Genomic DNA, 22613 nt, shown 5'->3' with positions numbered 1-22613 from the left:
CGGCGCCTGTACACGCGGCCCCACCTGCTCCCGTGGCACTTGGCGCGGCGTGGGAATGGGCGCGCTCTCCCATCACGCACCGCGCGGCGCTACCGCGCCAGCAGGGACCGGGAGCGCCCGCGAGGCATCGGCCACACGGTACACAGCGCAGGCGCGGCGGGCTGAGGGCGCGCGCGCGCGCGGCCTGGCTGGGAGGTGCGCGTGGGGCGAGCCTGGAGCATGCGCGGGGCCGTACACGGCGGTCGCGCGCACGCTGGGGGCGTGGCTGCGCTGCGTAATCCGGCGCTGGACGCCGCACGGCGCTGCTTGGAGCAGGCGTAGCCGACTGCCCCAGGAGGGTCAGTGTGGAGGCGGGAGCCCAGGCGGCCGGCTTGGAACTCTGTGCGCGCGGGCCTGGAGCTGTGCCCCTCCGTCTTTTCCCGACTTCTGATCCGCGGAGGGGCACTCGGAGCCCCAGCCTGGGTCGCAGTGTCTTCGGTCTGCGGGCCTCAGTTTCTCGGTCCGCGCCGGGGTTTGTGGGGGTACCTGAAGACATTCTGGCCATTCTCGCAGTCTCGGGAGGTCGCGTCCGCGCCTTGCCTGGCCTTACGGCGGCCGATCTCGTTCTCCACTTTCTAGGTGGCGCTTGGACTCTCGTCCTCGGAGGGAGGCCCGTCGCCCGGTCTCTAGCTACGGATCCCTGGACCCTCTTCGCGGGCGCTTCGCGTAGCCGCAGGTGGGTGGGCTTCTTATTGCCGTGGGCCTTGTGAGCTCGTATTTCCTGCATGGCGGTTGCTGGGGGGCGGGCGGTGCAGTCGTCTGCACTCAGCTTGCTTTAAGGCTTTGGGCGGGTTTTGTTCTTGGGGCCCCTGGGTCTCCCCAGAGCAGAGAACGTCCCAGCGTTCCAGGTGCTGCCTTTGGCCTTGTGGGCGCAAATACACATGCGCCGTGGTACCTGCCCCTTTAGGATAGTGCTGACCAGTCCAGAAGGGCCGAAAGTCTTCTGTGCCAGGCAGTGTGGGGAGAAAAGTAGGGGGAACAACAGACTGATAGGCGTGGGAGTGCTAAGGTTCTCAAAATGGTGAGAGTGGGGCCCAGGGTTAGGAAGGCTTAGGTCCTAAGCACGCCTGGCTGGCTGGTGCAGGGAAGCCTTCTCCCAGACTGCAGGGGACACAGGTGCGCAGGTGAGTGGGCATGGTGGGGGACTGGGAAGGCAGAGATCTGGGTAGCACACTGTGACTCCTGGGCATGGGGTGTGGTCATTGTGGGCAACCTGGATACCTAACCTTGGCCGGTGGTAGGAGCTGGGCCCTGGATCGGGCCTGTTACTGGTTTTTTAGAGCTCATTGTACTGGACTCACGTGCTGTCCTGTGGGTTTGCTGCCCTCAGGCCTTAGTATAATCCTGCAGTAAGATGGGAAGCCAGGGTCATGGGCTGGGCTTTCAGGTAAAGACCCCCCCAGAGGGGGGTGAGAACTGAGGGGTTCCAGAGTGTTTGGGTGGTGGAGGTAGGGCCAGTGGCCCTGGCAGGTTCTAGTGCTGCAGGCCACCCTGGGAGGTCCTTGGAGGAACTCACCCTGAGGGGGAATGACCAGCGAATGGGAGATCTGGGATGAAGGTGTGTGCAGGCCCTGTGCTCCCAGTGAGCCAGTGGAGTTTGTGTGCGGGGTGAAGCAGAGAGTTTCATGGAGGTCGTGAGTGGGCCTCCGTTTGCATAGAGACTGGGGAGGGGGCTGGATAGAGTTAGGCTGGAGAGTGTGAGAGCCCCAGGGGAGGACTCCTTGCACTGGAATAGAACTGGCTGCTGGCTGTGGAGCTTCCTAGGTAACTGCTGCATGGAGAAGGAGGGGCAGGTCCAGCCATCAGACTGGGACTCCCCAGACCCTGGGCACAAGTGACTGGAGTTGCAGGAGCAGACACAGCAAGTGGGGTTCCAGGATTTTACAGTGGGGGGCTGGGATACTCTGCTGTGGCTGGGATGGGGACTGTGGAAAGGTGGTGTTTGGGGGTGGGGGTGGCATTGCCTGCAGGTGGCACTCAGTTGTGAGAGGTGAATTTGGAAAGCATGTGGGGTCAGGAGGGAGCAGATAATAATAGCAGGCTCACTGCTGCTGTCGGGGATGCAGGTAGGACCTGCTGTGTGCCTGGTGCTGGGATGTAAAAGAGCCTAATGACGGTCTGTGCATTGTTCAGAGTTTTGGGGGTGGCTAGAGCCTACTCAGCAGACAAACATAGTTTATAATATGCGTGCTGTATAGTGGTTAAGCCTGTGATCTCTCCAGCCAGTTTCTGCTGCTTCCACCACTTATGGGTTGGTGTGTGACTGCAGACAAGTTACTTCACCACTGTGTGCCCCAAAGACAATACTAGTACCGACTTCATGTGGGGGAGGTGGCGCAAATGGGACACTCAGTGAAAGGTTGCTATTATTGCTATCCTGAAATTCCCTGACAGTTCTGATCTGGCCCCTTTTCTTCTGAAATTGACAGCGTCTGTCATTCTACCTTGCCCTTGCAATGTCATAGGCAGCATTTGCCCACCTTCTCAGACCTCCCAGGCCAGCCCCCTGGGCACCCCCTTCCACTCAGAGCTCCTAGTTGGGTACCAGAGGGTTGCCCGCTTGCTGCCTCTTCCCACCAGTTCAGTGGGTGATGGTTAGGCCTAGTTCCTGCTCTTCCTCACCTTGTCTTTGGACAGATTGCCTCGGATGATGGCCTGCGACTGACAGTCCCTCAGCTCTTCTCAGCTCTCCTGAGGCTGCAGCTGTCAGCTCCCTGATCCTCAGCACTTGCCTGGACCAGTGCAGGTCTACCACACCCCGTTCAGCCATCCCTGTCCTGTTGTGTCGTGCAAGCCACGTCTGTCCACACCGCCCCACCTCCCGCCCCCCCGCAGTGCTGGCTCTCCTTTCTTCTGCCCTCTGCTCCCAGCATGCCTCGTGGCCGGTGCCGTCAGCAGGGCCCTCGCATTCCCATCTGGGCAGCCACCAATTATGCCAACGCACACCCATGGCAGCAGATGGACCAGGCGTCTCCTGGGGTGGCATACACCCCCCTTGTGGATCCCTGGATTGAGCGGCCCTGCTGCGGGGACCCCGTGTGTGTGCGAACAACCGTGGAACAGAAGAGCACAGCTAGTGGCGCTCGTGGCGGTAAACCTGCAGAAGGGGGTCCTCTAGCTGGGTGCTTGCCCAGCTCCCGACCCCGCAGGGTGGACTTCTGCTGGGTGCCAGGCTCAGACCCAGGCACCTTTGATGGCTCCCCGTGGCTACTGGACCGATTCTTGGCCCAACTGGGAGATTACATGTCCTTCCGCTTCGAGCACTATCAGGACAACATCAGCTGTGTCTGCGAGATCCTCAGGCGCCTGACAGGCCGAGCCCGGGCCTGGGCAGCCCCCTACCTTGATGGGGACCTGCCCCTGCCTGACGATTACGAGCTCTTCTGCCAGGATCTCAAGGAAGTTGTTCAAGACCCGAACAGTTTTGCTGAGTACCATGCCGTGGTTCCCTGTCCCCTGCCCCTGGCCTCCAGCCAGCTGCCTGTGGTGAGGCAATACTTAGCTAGGTTCCTAGAGGGCCTGGCACTCGACATGGGTACTGCCCCCAGGTCTTTACCAGCCGCCATGGCCACCCCTGCTGTGTCTGGGTCCAACTCTATATCCAGAAGTGCTCTGCTCGAGCAGCAGCTGACCAAGGAGAGCACTCCTGGGCCCAAGGAGCCCCCAGTCCTGCCCAGTTCTGCATGTAGCTCCAAGCCTGGTCCTGTGGAACCAGCCTCTTCCCAGCCAGAGGAGGCAGCCCCCACACCTGAACCTGGACTGTCGGAGTCAGCTAATCCTGCCCAGAGACCAGACCCCGCTCATCCAGGGGATCCAAAACCCCAGAAAACAGAGGAGGAGGTTTTGGAGATAGAGGGAGACCAGGAGGTGTCCTTAGGTACCCCACAGTAGGTGGTGGAGGCCCTGGAGACCCCAGGAGAGCCACCACTTTCTCCTGGGTTCTGAGCACAGCCCAGGCGGGAACAATGGTGCCCCTCGTGATGAAGTGGCCTGTGTGGCTCGGGAGCCCCATAGTCCCCAGTCAGAGCAGAGTGGAGTCCCCAGATGACTTCAGACCCCATAGCTGGGCAAGATGCTCTTGTTTTGGACTCTGCACTGAGCAGAACCAGCTCCCCCTACTCCAGCAGAGCTTGACCTCCACCCTGTTCCCTTTCCCTGCTCCTGCTGGCTCTCGGCTGCATCCCTGCCCATCTCCTGGAAGTGCTGTCTCACCCAGGCCTGCTCCCACAAGGGGGTCGTTTTGTAGGTCAACTCTCAGCAGATACTTGCATCATCTTTGTCACCTCCACCCCCATAAAACACCCCCCTTGGTGTCTTCCACACTGGCTGGGACTGAACTGGGTCTGCCACGTCTGTCCTGTTGGGACCTGGTTCCTGAATGGGGTTTCTGTGTCTGTCCCCCTAACCCTACCCTCTCTGCTCCTTGCGATTTCTGTCCCAGCTGGAATGTGAGGAAGGCTGCCTGGAGGAAGTGGTCACTTTGATTCTGCTGGATGAGTGGGATAGCATCTTGGCACAGAATGATGTTTCCTGTGGGTTTGTTTACCAGTAGTCCTGGGCAACTGGGAGGTTTGGATGCAGGAAGATAGGATGCAAGTCCCTTGCCAGGCTCAGCTGTAGGCATTCCCCCTTTGTGTGTTAACGCTGTAGTAGTCGGGCCTGGTGTTCTGAAGCAGGCTCCTCTTCCCCGCTGCTGTGCTGCTGTCCCCTGCGCCCTCCGTACTCGCATGCATCGTCGATTCAGCACTTAAGCCCCAGTGATGTAAATGACTCGGATCTCCCTCCTGGTGGACTGTGACCCTCCAGGACAGGGGCTCTGTCTTAGTCAGCTCTGTGGCCTGGTACACAATTGGTGCTCATTAAACATGTGTTGGATTACTGGCTGAGCCTGTGGTGCAGTGGCTGCCTACCAGCAGTTTCCCATTCTCTCAGGACCAGAGGCCTGGCCTTGAGCATTCCAGGTCAACGTTGCAGGTGTGGTTTCTAGCAGGGGCTTTGAGGGTCCAAGGGTCTGATCGAAGGAGCTGGGGCTGAGTAGGTGGGGGTGGGTGGCTCTGCAGGTGGAGAACTGACTTCTGAGCTGTAGGTGAAGTGAGGACCAGGCAGCAGTCCAGAGCTGTGAGGCCCCAGGCCCGGAGGGTTGGAATGAAGAAAGACCTGTTCCACACAAGGAGGGGTTTTCTAGTGGAAGCTGAGCTTGGAAGCCCCTGGAGCCGTTTACCACAGGATGGGCAGGTACAGCCGCCCAGTGTGTGCAGTGTGTTCCACTCTGGTGCTTGGACAAGAAGTTCAAGTCCCTTTCAGTTTTACAGTTGTGAAAACAACAAAACACCTTCCTGAAAAGTTGGAAGAAAAAGCAGAAATGTGCATTGGAAATACAGCCAACTATTTTAGGAAAAACTAATTAGCAAGTATCTGGTTAAACTTACTCAGAAACTAGCTGGGAGCAGTGGCTCATACCTGTAATCCCAGCACTTTGGGAGGCCGAGGTGGGTGGATCACCTGAGGTCAGGAGTTCAAGACCAGCCTGACCAACATGGAGAAACCTATCTCTACAAAAAATACAAAATTAGCCAAGTGTGGTGGTGCATGCCTGTAATCTCAGCTGCTTGGGAGACTGAGGCAGGAGAATCGCTTGAACCCAGGAGGCAGAGGTTGCAATGAGTCAAGATCATGCCATTACACTCCAGCCTGGGCAATTAAGAGTGCAACTCTATCTCACACACACAAAAAACACTTATTTAGAAAAATAGAAATTGTTGGGATTATTTTATGGTAACTATCACTAAAAAAGGCTCTGGGTTCAGGTGGTTTTATGTGTGAGTTATTTCAGGGCACAGATACCTTGTAGATTAAAACAATTGGAAACCTTGGAAATAGGTGGGAAGCTATTTTTAGAAACTGGGTATAGCCCTGGTAGCAAAGCAAGGGAGCTGGCAGGAGAAACCCATGTTCAGTCTTGATTCTGGTCAGATGTGGGAAGTCCCTGGACATCCTGGCCCAGCCCCATGCTTCTGTGCCAGGTCACACAGCTGCCCTCCGTCTGATGGCTCAGGCCCCAGTCACCCTTTTGTGGGTCGGATCAGACTGCTCCCCGATGCCTGCCTCCGGTGCACTGTGGCCTGGATTGCCTGTGGGTCTGGCAGTAGAACCCAGAGTTGCTCTCTAGGATGGACAGCCTAGTCACCCAGCTGACCTTACCCTGTCCCACAGGCTTCTGGACAGGCCACCTTCCCCATCTCCCTTTAGAGGACCTGAAGTGGATCCTTCAGCTTGAGATTGGTGCCTTCTCTTCTGAACCCTGTCCCACTGGGGCTTTGGGCCTTTTCTGCCCTTGGGACCCAGGCAACTTCTGGGCATGTGTGAGTTACGGTCTGCCATGTGTCTGCAGGCCAGTCACGCAGCATCCACCAGGGCAGGCGTGAGAGTCCACGGGAGAGTTCAGGTGACCTGGTTTTTAATTGAAACGGGTCCTGTTAGGCCGGTCGCGGTGGCTCAAGCCTGTAATCTCAGCACTTTGGGAGGCCGAGACGGGCGGATCACGAGGTCAGGAGATCAAGACCATCCTGGCTAGCACGGTGAAACCCTGTCTCTACTAAAAAAAAATACAAAAAACTAGCCGGGCGTGGTGGCGGGCGGCTGTAGTCCCAGCTACTCGGGAGGCTGAGGCAGGAGAATGGCGTAAACCCGGGAGGCGGAGCTTGCAGTGAGCTGAGATCCAGCCACTGCACTCCAGTCCGGGCGACAGAGCGAGACTCCGTCTCAAAAAAAAAAAAAAAAAAAAAAAACCGGGTCCTGTTTATTGTGGTTGGGCTCTCCCCAGAAAGGGAGGCAGGGTCTCGAAGTGGTGATGTCCAGGTTTCCTGCACAGGTAGGGTGGAGGCAAGGATGGACTCTGGCACAGCCTTCTAGACAGGCAGTGCACACAGCCCCTTTCAGAGTGGCTTTGTTGCCAGCCGCTGCAGCACCTGCTTTCAGACATGATGACCAAGCTGCTTTCCTGCTCCTTGGGGAAGGAGGCGCACCAAGGGCCAGGAGAGGAGGCACTCTCCCTGGATTGTTTTTTCTCTCCTGGCCACCACACACTGGCAGACCCGAAGGCAGGTGCTCAGGAGCCACAGAGCCTGGCAGGGTTTGCTGGACGTGCTCAGGGACAGGCCATGGTGCTGGCTCTGCTTTCCAATCATGGTGTCTGTCCCTCACTTCCCTTGGAAATACCCAGAGGTTTTATTTCCTGAAGATGGGATATGATGGGTCCTCTGAGATGTTTAAAGTACCTGTCTCCAAGGAAAACTTTAAAATAGGAAGTCCTAAGGATAAGGTCCTATGGGATATTGGAATATTTTATAAAGCCACAATAGTTAAAGCACTTAGATGTTGTGGACAGATGAGCAGAGAATAGAGAACTTTGAAACAGGGCTGAATAAATATGGAAATATAGTACATGCTAGAGGTGTTTCCAATTAATGAGGGTAAAATGGATTATTCAGTAAAAGCAGTTGGCCCTCTGGAAAATAGTAAAGCCATGTACGTGCCTCACTCTTTATGCCAGTATATATTCCAGATTAAAGATTTCAGTGTTAAAATTATAAAAGGACTAGATGGAAATATGGGTGAATTTTTTTTTGCCTGTGATTCCAGGATTTTAAAAGTTTTAGATGCCCAGAGTTGTGGAGGTATGGAGAAGTGGGCCTTCTCATACTATTGGTGGGAGCATACAGTATTACAATTTGACCACATAACTATTCTAGGCACACACATGCTGTGACTACTTACTCGGTGCATGAAGACTCTTGTCAGGGATAGTCATGATTTGGTGGCACTACATGGGGGTTTAGAACAGGGACTGGAGGCTGGGCGCGGTGGCTCAAGCCTGTAATCCCAGCACTTTGGGAGGCCGAGACGGGCGGATCACGAGGTCAGGAGATCGAGACCATCCTGGCTAACACGGTGAAACCCCGTCTGTACTAAAAAATAAAAACTAGCCGGGCGAGGTGGCGGGCGCCTGTAGTCCCAGCTGCTCGGGAGCCTGAGGCAGGAGAATGGCATAAACCCGGGAGGCGGAGCTTGCAGTGAGCTGAGATCCAGCCACTGCGCTCCAGCCTGGGCGACAGAACAAGACTCTGTCTCAAAAAAAAAAAAAAAAAAAAAAACAGGGACTGGAGGGTGGCCTTGCCTTCTCCCCTCCCTTCACAAGCTGAGGGTCCTTCCCTGACCTTTTTGAGCTGTGACACAGTTTTTCCTCATGGGGTGGGTAGTAGGGTTGAATGAGAATGGTGCCCACACAGTGCCTTGGCTGGGGTCTGGGACCTCTGACATCCACCGCATGGGTGTCACTATTTTTTTAACAGCAGAGCTGGAAAAGCCCAAAGATCCAGCAATAAAGGGGCAAGGCAAATAAAGCTGTTACCCTGCAGGATCAGTCAGCATGAGCCAGATTGTGCCACAGTAACAAAGATCTCCAACAGCGCCGCTACAGTTGGCTCTGCTTATTTCTTGCTCAAACCTGTGTGCCAACATGGCTGGGGCCTGCCAGAACTGTGCTGACGAGAGCCTACCTGGACGTATTTCTCCATGCTCACTGAGGCAGGGGAAAGGCCACAGCAGGCCACAAGTAATGTGTGTCACCCCACTTCCATTTCCCTGGCCAGAGGAAGCCACAGAGCCACACCTGAGTTCCATAGGATGGGAGCAGCTGATCATCCTGTGGGCTGGGTTGCTCATTATGGAGAAGTACGAGCAGCCACCCAGCGTGGGGCTGGTTGGTGCTGCTGAGGATGGGAGGATGGGAGGGGCCTGCATCCATCCCAGGGCAACATACCTGTTTGTCTGCTGGGGCTGCCCAACAAAGGACAACCCCAGCTTTTTTAGCTGGGGGGCTTAAACAACAGACATTTCCTCATGATTCTGGAGCCAGAAGCCTGAGATCAAGGTGTGGGCAGGGTTGGTTTCTCCTGAGGCCTCGCTCCTTGGCCTGCAGATAGCCACCTTCTTGCCATGTCCCTGCCTGTGTCTGTGTCCTAGTTGCCCATAAGGTCACTAGTCTATTGGATCAGGGCCCACCCTCATGACCTCATTTAACCCTGAATCACCTCTTTAAAGACCCCGTCTTCACTGTAATCCCAGCACTTTGGGAAGCCGAGGCGGGCGGATCACAAGGTCAGGAGATCGAGACCGTCCTGGCTAACACGGTGAAACCCCGTCTCTACTAAAAATACAAAAAGAAAAAAAAAATTAGCCAGGTGTGGTGGCGGGCGCCTGTAGTCCCAGCTACTCAGGAGGCTGAGGCAGGAGAATGGCATGAACCCGGGAGGTGGAGCTTGCACTGAGACGAGATCGCGCCACTGCACTCCAGCCTGGGTGACAGAGCGAGACTTGGTCTCAAAAAATAAAAAAAATAAAGACCCTGTCTTCAAATGTAAGTACTAGGGGTTAGGACTCGAACTTGAGAATATTGAAGGGACATAGTTCCGCCCACAGCAGTGCCCCAGATAGGCTTCTCTGGTTTTGTCTTTGCTGTTCCTGGCAGCACTGTCTTGGTCAGGCTTCCATGGTCTCCACGTGCCTATGTGCAGAGTCCCCCAGGCCCTGGGTTCTGGGGCCCATACTGAGGAGTGGGGATGGCCAAGCCTTGGCTCTTGGGTGGGCAGTGCCCAGTTGTGCTGTATGGGACTCTGTTTCTCACTTAAGAAATCTTTCCCTGCCTGGGGGTACAAAGGCATTATCCTGTATTCCCAGGTTATAACTTTCTGCCTTTGACATTCAACCTTGAGTCCACCTGTAAGTGTAACTGGCGGAAGGGAGGGGTCTGCTGTCATCCTCGAGAGCCTGTGATGAGCAGAGCCCCTCTGCCGACCGCGATGCACATGTAATATGAGCAAGAAATAAATTTTTGATGTGTGAAGCCACTGAGTTTGGGGCTTGTGTTTTCCACAGCATAACCTATTATGTCCTGACCGACAGGGGATCCCATTTCACCTTTTTCCATAGGGCACCAGCCTGCCTCAGCATCAGCTGCTGGCTGCAGCAACTCAGCCTGGCCACAGCCACCCATGGGCCGTGCCTGGCCTACCTGCCTGCTCTCTGGTCTGATCTGTCCCTTACTAGTTATTCTAGCTTTTAAGTCTTGATTATCTCATAGGGAAGCCCTCCATGCCCCCATTCTTCCAGTTGTCTTGGCAAGTTTGAAAACACATTGGATCACAAATGCAGAGGCAGAGATGATGGTGTCGTGGACTTTGCCTAGCCCCAGCAGTGCTCACATTCTCCTGGTGCAGGCCTTGGGGGTGCCGTGTCACTGCACAGCCTCTCCAGGATGGCAGGGCCCGTTGCTCCCTTAGTTTTTCTTTGGGCTACATCATCTCTGTTACAGGGACGTGGTGGGTGGGGGCTGGCCAGGGAAGAGCCCAGGCCTGTGGGGTGCTCTCATTGGCCTGCTCCTTTCCTCCTGGCCTCACGGACCCCCCGTCACGGGGCTGAGGCCTGTGGGTGGTGGGTGCTCATGCACTTGCCACATTCTTCTGTGTCCCCATTGGCGGGGCTGCCAGCTGGGTGCAGAGGACATCTGACTCCCCTGCCCCCTGCTGTGCCTGCGCTGCCCACCTTACCTGTGTGTCTGAACAGTGCAGGGGACTGGAGAGTGTTTGTGGGTTGTGGAGCTAGGACTCTTCATCACAGGCTGTGCATGGGGGGCCCCTCAGTGAGGGGTCCACATGTAGTACCCACAGGGCAGAGTGAGTGGGAGGCTGGCCTCTGTCCTCATTCGCATGTCTGTGGATGTGGGTGTGGCAAGCACATTGCTGGCATGCATGTGTAAGCATGTGCACAGTTGACTGCACACAGCTGGGTGGTCAGGAGTTGATGAGACATACACCTGGCCACACCATCACCTGTGTGTGTTAGGGGACCTCCCCTTTCCACCCAAGGTGGCCTCTACCACAGGAGGAGCCACACAGGCAAGTCCCTGTCAGAAAGTGTCAGCCCCAGCGTGCTTAGGCACCCTCCTCCAACTCCGACCAAGTTCCCAGGGCACGTCCCCATCCCCTAGTTCAGGGGCACCAGCCCCAGGGGATTTGTCCCCATCCACCCTCTGTGAGTGTTGTCTCTCTCCCTGATGGGACCGGCAGCTGGCCTACATGAACCAGGCCTCTGAGCAGAGGCCGGACTGGTGCACGGGAATATCATGCTTCCTGTAAAGCAGCAAGCTTTTCCGTGTGTTCACCCGGGGCAAAAAGGCCGGTGCCCTCTGCTGGCTGGGTTCCTGCCTCTGCCCGTAAGTGCCTAGGGCAGGCTGGCTAAAAATGCCCGAGTCAGGCTTCCTTCCTGCCATCTTGCCAGGCTCCTGGGACCTGCTCCTGGGGCGACGGACATCCCCAGCCACAGAGAGATGCCTGCTCACAGAGAGACCCTGCCTGCCCATCCTGCCTGCCTCTGCAGCCTGGTGGCTCCTCACTCTGGCATTTCCTCTTGGCTCAGCTGAGGCAGCGCGTATCCCAGTGCGAAGGAGAAGTCTGACTTGCAGCCTCAGCATCTGCCTGGCGCCCCTGCTGACTGTGGGGCCGGCCAGCAGGTCACTCATGCTTCAGCCATGAGGCTTCCAGGCATCCCCAAGGAAGAAAACTAACCCATGTCCTTGTTTCCATGAGGCCCACTCCCCCTGCCGAGTGGGGCCTGGCCCTGCCAGCGTGGTGGTTGGTGGCCACGAGGACCCAAAGTGTTGGCAGAGCACCCAGCAGTCACTGGCAGTGCCTTGGGGAGAACAGGCTGCAGTGGGCTGTTGAGAGGAACTTGCTTGCCTCTGCTCGGGAACGAATCACGCCCCTTGGGCCGTGTCCCCAGCACAAGTGACTGATCTCTGGGACCCTCCCTCACATGCAGGGCCTATCTGGAAGGGGCACCACAGACCTGGTGGGCTTCAGCGTGTAGGCACCATGCTGGGCCCCACCTGGCTCACTGCAGGCCAGGAGCCCCGGGTGGGGCACTGTGCGTCTCAGCCTTTGGAGAAGTGCTAGTGGCCAGCCCTAGGGGATGTGGGCCACTGCCCCAAGTGAGGTGAGGTCAGCGCTGGCCCCTGGCCTGAGGCTGTGAATCTTGCTGGTGGGCAGCCATTCCCTGGGGGAGCAGGGTGGAGGTGTTTTGCCAGAGCAGAAGGCCCTTGTGGCAGAGCATGTGGCCATTTCTCTAGGATGCAGAAGAGACCCAGACCCAGAAGGGAGACGGATGGCTGTCCTTCCTCGGGACCTACAGAACTGAAGCACTCTTGGCTCCACTGTGGAAATCGTGTCTACGGCTGGAATCTGAGTTCTGCTTTGCAGATTTGCCAGCTTTCCAGTGCTCTGGGCAGCCAGGGCTCGGATTCCCCTTTCTGCACTGAAATGGTGCAGGGCTTTGCTGGGCCTCAGGCCAAAGCTGTCAGTCAAGGCCACTCCCTGAGACGGATGTGCCTGACGCAGGCCTGGAGGTGCTTTCTTTTCCAAGGGAAGGAGTTCTTGGGGGCATACCTTTTTCCCCGCCACAGAGAGACTGACATGGGTCAGCCCTGGGAGGTGGGAAATGGCTGGGGTTGGGTTGTGTATTGCTGCCCAGGGGGCGGTGCCTGGCTTCCCCTCGCCATCAGGCTGCTGGGCACCAGCCCTCCCTGCCTCCCTGCCTCCCTGGAATTCTTCCTGGGATCTGCATCTTTGAAGCCGTTGCCTCCCTGCCCGCCTGGGTGCTTCCGAAGGCGGATACTGACAGAGGATTCAATGAATCGAAGGTCGCCAGTCGGGGCGTTGACAGATGCCCAGCCGTGATACTATTTCTGATTTAATAACCGAATGGGAGGCTGGCCCTCTGTAATAATTAGGGCTAATTACTGAGGAGGTGTTGACAGACGGGCTGAGAGGAAACAAACTACCTTTATCCCGTGGCTTAGAGTCAGATTACCAGCCCGGTGCTATCTGCCCCTCAGAAAGTAGACGCTTCAATCACTCAGCGAGGCTTCAAAGGGGAACCGGGCCTGACAATGCACGGGATTTGGAAAGGAGCTATGAAGTGCGCCTTTGACTCCAAATCGCCAAACGGAGCCCCATTCCAGAAATGGTTTCTTTGTGAAGTTTGAGTTAGTGTTGGCAGACCTGTTTCCCGCGCTCAGGACAGGGAGCTGGCTGCAGTGGGCGTGGGCAGGTGGGGGCCATGGCCAGGGCTGTGGCTGGTGTGTGGCCAGCTTGAGCTGCTCAGGTCCTTCCCAGGCCAGGTGACACCAGCAGAGTCCTGGTATCTCCAGTAGCTGGCCCTGGTAGCCGTGGGTCCAAACAGGGAGGTGCAGCATGTTTTCCTTGGCCCAGGGAGGGTGTCTGGTCCTTTGTGGCCATGAGTGGCAGGTAACAGGATAGGGACCTCACCATCTGAGCAGGCTCATCCCTTCCTGTTTGCAGCTAGAGTGCAGCTTTTATGCAGCCCTCCCTGGCAGGTCTGGCCTCCCTTGGAGGGGGATGTGTCCTTGGCATTATTTATGGCAGGACCACCTCTTGGGGGCCTGGGCATCACTCACCAGGCTGCTCCCACCCCCGTACTGGGCCGGCCAAGAGCCAAGGCCATGGAAACAATCCTGGCCCCTGAGGCCTCGGTGGGCAGACAACATCAGTGACTGAGAAGGGTTGTTGGGGGCTAGTCTCTGACTGCCGCCACTGACTCCCCACTGATCTCCCTGCATTTCAGAGTTGGGGAAGGGTGTGCCTAGACCTCAGTTTCCTGGTTTGAAGCAGCAGCACTGAGATGTGTGCCAGTGAACTGACCTGGACAGCCCAGGGCGCTGTGTCTGATGCAGCTTCTTGGAGTGGAGTGTGTGAGGCTTTTTGGGAGGTCAAGGTTGCCGGCTGAGGCTGGATTGTAGGAGACAGTTCTGAGATTCTGGGCCTTACTGCTGTCTGTCCTCACCAGGAAGGCAGGGGATGACACTGAGGTCTCTGCTCAGGACAGGCCTGACTAGGGAGTGCCTTTCTGGTTCCAGGCATAGCCTGGGAGGTGCTGGATAAGCAGGAGGTGGGAGGGAGCCCATTCACCAGCCACCTGTGTGCCTGCCTCAGGCCTCATGGCCTTGGCTTCATGTTCTTGCTGGCCTGAAGGACCAGCCAATTCAACGTCTTCCTGCTAGAATGGCTGTGCTACTTCATAGAGAAATTAGGTGGGCTGGGCTGGAGAAGGGCAACAGTGGTTAGGTCAGTGCTCTTTCCCCAGCTGGCTGCTCTACTGTCATAGAAAGAAGACACCTTCTGGAAGTAACGATGGTCATAAAAGTCATCAGCTCATTTGCTTAACCGAATAAGTACTAGCTTATACGAGGGGGCACTGTTGATGAATTTATATTAGGGCAAAAATAAGATGGTAAATTATTTGGATGGGAGAAGCATGTAAAAATTGGCATCAAGTCTGTTTTTCTGTTTGTTTATTTTAGAGACAGGTCTCTTTAGCCTAGGCTGGAGTGCAGTAGTGTGATCATAGCTCACTGCACCCTTAATCTCCTGGGCTCAAGCGATCCTCCTGCCTCAGCCACCAAGATAGCTGGGACTATTGGCAGGCACCACCATAACTGGCCAATTAAAAAAAAAATTTTTTTTTTTTTTTGTAGAGATGGGGATCTTGCTATGTTGCCTAGGCTCATTAAGTCTGTTTAAGTCACCTTGAGTAGAGATAGAAATTAATTCCGAAGCCAGAAACTTTAAACAGGAATTGAGGTTTCATAGTACATTAGTAGTAAATTAAATACCATTAACTGTAACACAAGAAAAAATAGCACAAGAATCTTGTACAATATATTTTATTTGAAACATTACCTGTGAGACTGTGGCCAAGAGCAGCGGTTGAGTGTGAACCTTGTGCACGGAGGCATTTCTGAGCCCTCTTTCCTGTCAGCATCTTGCTCTGCACATGACTAATGAGCTAGGATCGATGCATTGTTAGTGACTGAAGTCCAGGCTTCATCCAGGGTTCCTGAATTTGCCCTAATGTCCCTTTCTGTTGCAGAATCCCATCCAGAACCCCACACTGCATTTGCTCTCCTGTCTTCCCAGGCTCCTCTGGCTATGACCACTTCTTAGACTTCCCTTGTTGATGATAACCTTAAGTTGTGAGGAGCCCTGGTCAGGCTCTTGTAAAATGTTCCTCCACCGGGATTTGTTGTGTTCTTCTCATGATTAGACTGAGGTTATGGGTTTTAGGAAAAAAAGCACAAAGGTTGAGTGCCATTCGTGGATGGATTTTCTTTTTCTTTTTTCTTTTTTTCTTTTTTTTTTTTGAGACGGAGTTTCGCTTCTTTGCCCAGGCTGAAATGCAATGGCGCAATCTCGTCTCACTTCAATCTCTGCCTTTTGGATTCAAGTGATTCTCCTGCCTCAGCCTCCCCAGTAGCTGGGATGACAGGCATGTGCCACTACACCCGACTAATTTTTGTATTTTTAGTAGAGACAGCATTTCACCATGTTGGCCAGGCTGGCCTTGAACTCCTGACCTCAAGTGATCCACCCGCCTCAACCTCCCAAAGTGCTGGGATTAGAGGTGTGAGCCACACTCCTGGCCCATTCCTGGATTTTCTATCATGTCAGTGGTAGGTGTGGTCAGCATAACCTAGCCCTGCTGATAAGTATTATCACCTGGCGGAGGCAGTGTCTGTCAGATGTTTCCGCTGTAAAGTGGCTCTTTTTCTTCCCTCCTTTCCGTACTATCCTCTTAGGAAGGGAGTCACTGCATAGCCCACACTTAAAGGGCTGGGAGTTATCTACTCCTCCTTGATGGTAGAGTGTCTGCATAAAGTGGAATTCTTCTGTTTGGGAGATCTGTTTATTTAGTATTTCTTACCTCAGTGTGGACTCATGAACATTTTATTATGATGCTAGCTCCCCGCTCATCTGCAGTTTTGCTGGGGTTTCAGTTACCCATGGTCAATTGTGGTCTGAAAATAGGTGAGTACAGCACAACAGGATATTGTAAGAGAGAGACCACATTCACATAACTTTTATCATAGTATACTTTTTTTTTTTTTTTTTTTTGAGGCAAGGTCTTGCTCTGTTGCCTAGGCTGGAGTGCAGTGGTGTGAACATAGCTCACTGCAGTCTCAAACTCCACAGGCTCAAGTGATCCTCCCACCTCAACCTCCTGAGTAGCTGGGAAACTACAGACATGCACCAGCAGACCCAGCTAATAATAATAATAATAATTATTATTATTATTATTGAGACAGAGTCTCTGTTGCCTAGGCTGGAGTGCAGTGGTGCGATCTTGGCTCACTGCAACCTCCATCTCCCGGGTTCAGGTGATTCTCCTGTCTCAGCCTCCTGAGCAGGTGGGATTACAGGCACCTGCCACCATGCCTGGACTAATTTTTGTATTTTAGTCCGAGAGACAGGGTTTCACCATGTTGGCCAGGCTGGTCTTGAACTACTGACCTCAGGTGATCTGCCTGCCTCGGCCTCCCAAAGTGCTGGGATTGCAGGTGTGAGCCATTGCACCTGGCCCCAGCTAATTATTTTTTGCAGAGACGGGGTCTCCCTTGTTCAAGACAGGGCTGGTCTTGAACTCCTGGGCTCGGGTGATCCTCCTGCCTTGGCCTCCCAAAGTACTGGGATTAGAGGCATGAGCCACTGTGCCTGGTTCTAATTTTTAAATTAAACTTTACCATAGGTATATATATACACTATAGGGAAAAACATGGTGTATGTAGGGTTCAGAACTATTCATGGTGTTAGACATCCACTGGGGGTCTTGAAAAGTACCCCTAGTTTTCATCATCATCATTCATCATCCCCCCTAGATAAGGGGGAACTACTGTATTATTGTTATTATCTTTATTATTGTATGCACTTACAGTGAGTCCTAATCCTGTCTATGTCAACACCACCCCAATCAGGACACAGAAAACTGTTCATTCTCTCAAAACCCTACCTTTTGCTGCCCTTTGACAGTGATCCCCTCCCCCTCCTCCGAACCCATGCCAGCCACTGATCTGTCCTCTGTACCTATACTTTTGCCTTTTCCAGAATGCCATATAAATGGTATGTAGCCTTTTACTCAGTTCTTTGGAGATTCACCCACATTGTTGCATTTATCAATAGTTTGCTCCTTTCTGTTGCGGAATAGTATTCCATTCATCCATAGATGGTCATTTGGGTTATTTTCTGTTTTAGGAGATGATATGTTTCACATTTCTGTTTTGGGTGGTTAGTTATAGCCACTATAAACATTCACGTACAGGTTTTTGTTTGCATATAAGTTTTCACTTCTCTAGAATACATATCTAGGAGTAGAATTGTTGGGCAACATGTTAATGCATATTTAATTTTATAAGAACCTGGGCTGGGCACAGTGGCTCATGCCTGTAATCCCAGCACTTTGGGAGGCTGAGGCAGGTGGATCACGAGGTCATGAGATCAAGACCATCCTGGCCAACATGGTGAAACCCCATCTCTACTAAAAATACAAAAATTAGCTGGGTGTGGTGGTATTCGCCTGTAATCTAGCTATCTGGGAGACTGAGGCAGGGGAATCATTTGAACCTGGGAGGTGGAGGTTGCAGTGAGCTAAGATTATGCCACTGCACTCCAGCCTGGAGACTGAGCAAGACTCTGTCTCAAAAGAAAAAAAAAAAAAATACACACACACACACACACACATATATATATATATATATATATATGTATGTATGCATGCATGTGTAAGAAACTGCCATACTGTTTTCCAGAGTGTGTACACTGTTTTGCATTCTCACCAACAGTGTAAGAGGGTTCCAGTTGCTCCACAGTATTGCCAGCACTTGGTTTTGTTGGTTTTGTCAGTTTTTTCCTGAATTTTAGCCACTCTAATAGGTATGTAGTGGTATTTCATTATGGGTTTAAGTTGCATTTCCCTAATGGCTATGATATTGAGTTTCCTTTTGTGCTTATTTGCATGTCTTTTTAGATGGAGTGTTTGGACAAATCTTTTATGCCTTTTTAATTGGATTGTTTAGTTGCTCTTGCATTTCCTTTAATGAGCACAAAAATTGATTGTGCAATTAAATTGCGTATGCAATAAACTGCACATATTTCAAGTGGACAGTTTGACAAGTGCAGCGTCTGTGACGCCATCCCCACACTCAAGACAACGAACATACCCACTGAGCCTAAAGTCTCTTCCTGCCTCTCTACATGCCCCTCCCTTCCTCCTCCCTGCACCTCTCTTCTCCAGGTTCCCTCTAATCTGCTTTCTGTCACTATAGGTCAGTTTCTATCTCCCAGAATTTTGCATAAATAGAATCACAGAATTTACTCTCTTTTTCTGGCTTCTTTCACCTGACATGATTATTTTGAGATTTATTCACATTAAAGTATGTATCAGCACTTCCTACTTTATCATTGTCAAGGATGGCTATATCCAAGTGTCAGTATACCTCTGTTTGTTCTGCTGTGGATGGGCATTTGGGTTGTCTCCAGTATGGGACTGGTTTTTAAAGAAATAACCAAACTTTGTTCCCAAGGGGTTGTACCATTTTATAATCCCATCAGCAGTGTATGAGAGTTTCAGTTGCTTCACAAGCTTTCCAGCAAGTGGAATGGTCAGTCTTTTCTGTTTTAACCATTCTGATAAGTATGTAATGGCGTTTTACTGTGGTTTTAATTTACATTTTCCTAGTGACTAAAGATGTTAAGTATGTTTTCATGTCCTCATTTGCCATTTGCGTATCTTCTTTGGTGAAGTATTTGTTCAAATCTGTTGCCCATTCTTAGATGTTTTATTTTGTGAGTGTGTGTGTTTTCTTTGTGGATTTTGAAAATTATATATTTGGTATATAAATTATTTGCCAGATACATGATTTGAAAATATTTTTCCCCATCTATATAGATTGCCTTTTCATTTTCTTAATAATCCCTTTTCTTTTTTTTTTTTTTTTTTGAGACGGAGTCTCGCTCTGTCACCCAGGCTGGAGTGCAGTGGCCGGATCTCAGCTCACTGCAAGCTCCGCCTCCTGGGTTTATGCCATTCTCCTGCCTCAGCCTCCCGAGTAGCTGGGACTACAGGCGCCCGCCACATCCCCCTGCTAGTTTTTTTGTATTTTTAGTAGAGACGGGGTTTCACCGTGTTAGCCAGGATGGTCTTGATCTCCTGACCTCGTGATCCGCCCGTCTTGGCCTCCCAAAGTGCTGGGATCACAGGCGTGAGCCACCGCGCCCGGCCTGTCTCTTTTCTCTTTTTATTGTTGTCATTTCGGCTAGAAATTTATCAATTTTATTGATCTTTTTTAAGAACCAACCTCTTTATTTTCTCATTGTTTTACTATTCTTTAAAACATTTATTTCTGCTCTAATCTTATTTCCTTCCTTGTGCTTGCTTTGGGCTTATTTTGTTCCTCTTTTTCTGTTATCTTAGGGCATAAACCAGGTCATTGATTCATTGATTTGGAGACCTTTCTTCTTGTCAATATAAATATTTAATGCTGTAAATTTCCTTGTAAGCACTGTTTTAGCTGCATCCTACAAGTTTTGATATGTTGTGTTTTCATTTGTATTTAGTTTAGATATTTTCTAATTTCCCTTGAGACTTCCTCTTGAACCCATTGATTATATAAAAGAGTGTTGTTTAATTTCCAAATATTTGGAGATTTTCATTATCTTGCTGCTATTGATTTCCAGTTTAATTCCGTATAATCAGAGAATATACTTTGTATACTTTTTTTTTTAACTTTTTTTTTTTCTTTTTTGAGACAGAGTCTTGCTCTGTCGCCCAGGCTGGAGTACAGTGGCGCAATCTTGGCTCACTGCAACCTCTGCCAGCCAGGTTCAAGCAATTCTTCTGCCTCAGCCTCCCGGGTAGCTGGGACTACAGGTGTGCGCCTCCATGCCTGGCTATTTTTTTATAATTTTAGATCGGATTTCACTATGCTGGTCAGGCTGGTCTTGAACTCCTGACCTCGTGATCCGCCTGCCTGGACCTCCCAAAGTGCTAGGATTACAGGCGTGAGTTTTTTTTTTTTTTTTACATTTTTAAGGTTTCTTTTATGACCCAGGATATGGCCTATCTTGATGAATGTTCCATGTGCATTTGAGAAGAATGTGTTTTTTCTGCTGAGTGGCATATGTTCTATAAATGTCAACTAGGTCAAGTAGGTAGATAGTATTAGTCAGGTCTTCTGTATGACTTTCTGGCCACTTGTTCAGTCAGTTACTAAGGAGGAGTTTAAGTCTCCACCTATAATTATATAGTTATGTATTTCTACTATTGGTTCCATCAGTTTTTTCTTCATGCATTTTGAAGTTGTCTTATTAGCTCAGTATTTACAACTTTTGCGTCTTCTTTATGAGTTGATGCCATTTATCATTGTATCTTCTTCTTGTCCGTGATAATATTCCTCACTCTGAGGTCTACTTTACCTGATATTAATATATCCACTCCAATTTGTTATTATTTGTATAGCACATCCTTTTCACCTTTTTATTTTTATTGTAATTATTGATATGGTTCTATTTAGGTCTACTATTTTGTTGTTTTCTCTTTTTCTTCTCTTCTTTTTTTTCTTCTATGCCCTCTTTCCTGCCCTCTCTTGAATTATTTAGGTGTTTTAAAACATTGTTTTGATTTTTTATTGGAACTTTGGCAGTATCTCTTTTCGTTACGTTTTTAATGGTTGCTGCAGGAATGACAGTGTACACACTTAATTAACCCTTCACAGTCTTCTTAAAGTTAATATTTTTCCATTTCAAATAAAATATAGAAGCCTTACAACCACATAGGTCCCTTACCCTCCTCCATTATGTTATAACTGCCATATTGAAAACCTCAACAGATAATATGATTTTAACATTCATACATGTTTACTGAAGAGATAAAACTGTCTTTAATATTTACCCACACTTTACCATTGCTCCTCCTACTCTCTTGAAGTTCCACATTTCTTTCTGGTATCATGTTTTCTGAATCTGAAGAACTTTAGCATTTTTTTAGTGCAGATCTGCAGGCAAGAAATTCTTATTTCTCTCATCTGGGAATCTTTATTTTGCCTTCATTCCCAAAGAATATTTTGCTGGATATAGAGTTGTTTTCTTTCAGTTCTTTTTTTTTTTGAGACGGAGTCTCGCTCTGTCACCCAGGCTGGAGTGCAGTGGCGCAATCTCGGCTCACTGCAAGCTCCGCCTCCCGGGTTCACACCATTCTCCTGCCTCAGCCTCCTGAGTAGCTGGGACTATAGGCACTCGCCACCACGCCTGGCTACTTTTTTTTGTATTTTTAGTAGAGATGGGGTTTCACTGAGTTAGCCGGGATGGTCTCGATATCCTGACCTTGTGATCCGCCCACCTTGGCCTCCCAAAGTGCTGGGATTACAGGCGTGAGCCACTGCGCCCAGCCTCTTTCAGTTCTTTAACAAAGATGTTCCACTCTTCTGGCCTCCATGGTTTCATTATTATTTTTCAGCAGCTTATGATGTTTTAATATGGTTTTCTTTGAATTTATCTTGTGGTTCGTTTATGGTTCATCATGTTCTTAAACATATGTGCTTTTGTCTTTAAGTTTGTGAAGTTTCAGGCATTATTTATTCAATTAAGTTTTTGGTCCAAATCTGTTTCTCTCTTCTACTTCTCAGACTCCACTGCCCTTAATGTTAGACGTTTTACTGTTATTCCACAAGTTCCTGCTATGCTAACGACTTATTTCAATCTTTTTTCTTTCTGATCTTGTATTGAATAATTTCACTCACTCTTTTATTTTATTTTTATTTTTATATTATTATTATTTTTTTTTTTTTTCCTTTGAGACGGAGTCTCACTTTGTCGCCCAGGCTGGAGTGCCGTGGTATGATATCAGCTCACGGCAACCTCCGCCTCCCAGTTTCAAGCAATTCTCCTGCCTCAGCCTCCTGAGTAACTGGGATTACAGGCGCCCGCCACCATGCCTGGCTAATTTTTGTATTTTTTTAGTAGAGGCAGGGTTTCACCATGTTGGCCAGGCTGATCTCGAACTTCTGACCTCAAGTGATCCGCCTGCCTCAGCCTCCCAAAGTGTTGGGATTACAGGCGTGAACCACTGCGTCCGGCCTATTTTATTTTATTTTAGAGACAGGGTCTTGCTGTGTTGCCTAGGCTGGAGTACAGTGGCACGATCATAGCTCACTGCAGCCTGGAACTCCTCAAGCCATCCTCCCACCTTGGCCTCCCAAAGTGCAGAGATTACAGATGTGAGCCACCACACCTGGCCCACTTTATGTCACTCTGTCGTTTTCCATTCCATTATTGATTTTTTTCAGATATTATTCAGTTCTGAAATTTGTATTTGTTTGGTTTTTTAAAAAATAATGTCTGTTTCTCTGCTGAGAGATCCTTTCCCTCCATTCAGTTCAAGGATGTTTATTTTTGCCTCATGGAGCATAATCATAAAGCTGCTTTAAAATTGTTATCAGATATTTCCAACATCTGAATCTTCTCAAGGTTGGCATCTGTAAATTGCCTTTTCCCTTGAGAGTTGGTCTCATTTTCCGGGTTCTTTGTATGCTGAATAATTTTGGATGATATCCTAGACATATCCTGGGTTGAGCATTATGTGGGGTCGTCCAGAGAGAGCTGAGTTTGGCGCTA

At 50.9% G+C, this 22613-nt stretch overlaps 2 protein-coding genes across 2 annotated transcripts in view; both read left to right on the top strand.

The window, feature by feature from the left end:
• Positions 1-218: 218 nt before the first annotated feature.
• The window catches only part of GNB1L (G protein subunit beta 1 like), a 68704-nt gene continuing 46309 nt past the window's right edge, over positions 219-22613 (top strand). Inside the window, exons 1-2 of the mRNA XM_010388457.2 lie at positions 219-338; positions 619-715. The gene's annotated coding sequence lies outside the window, so the exon portion shown is untranslated. The remainder of the gene's footprint in view (positions 339-618; positions 716-22613) is intronic.
• Positions 342-4954, top strand: RTL10 (retrotransposon Gag like 10). The gene is made up of 2 exons (XM_030914982.1): positions 342-715; positions 2677-4954. Exon 2 carries the CDS (start codon positions 2911-2913, stop codon positions 3928-3930), a length of 1020 nt encoding a protein of 339 aa, XP_030770842.1. The 5' UTR covers positions 342-715; positions 2677-2910; the 3' UTR covers positions 3931-4954.

Source organism: Rhinopithecus roxellana, chromosome 13 (genome assembly GCF_007565055.1).
Source record: "Rhinopithecus roxellana isolate Shanxi Qingling chromosome 13, ASM756505v1, whole genome shotgun sequence".
NCBI lineage: Eukaryota > Metazoa > Chordata > Mammalia > Primates > Cercopithecidae > Rhinopithecus > Rhinopithecus roxellana.
Note: the sequence above shows the minus strand (reverse complement) of the source record. Positions and strands in the feature narration are given on the sequence as shown.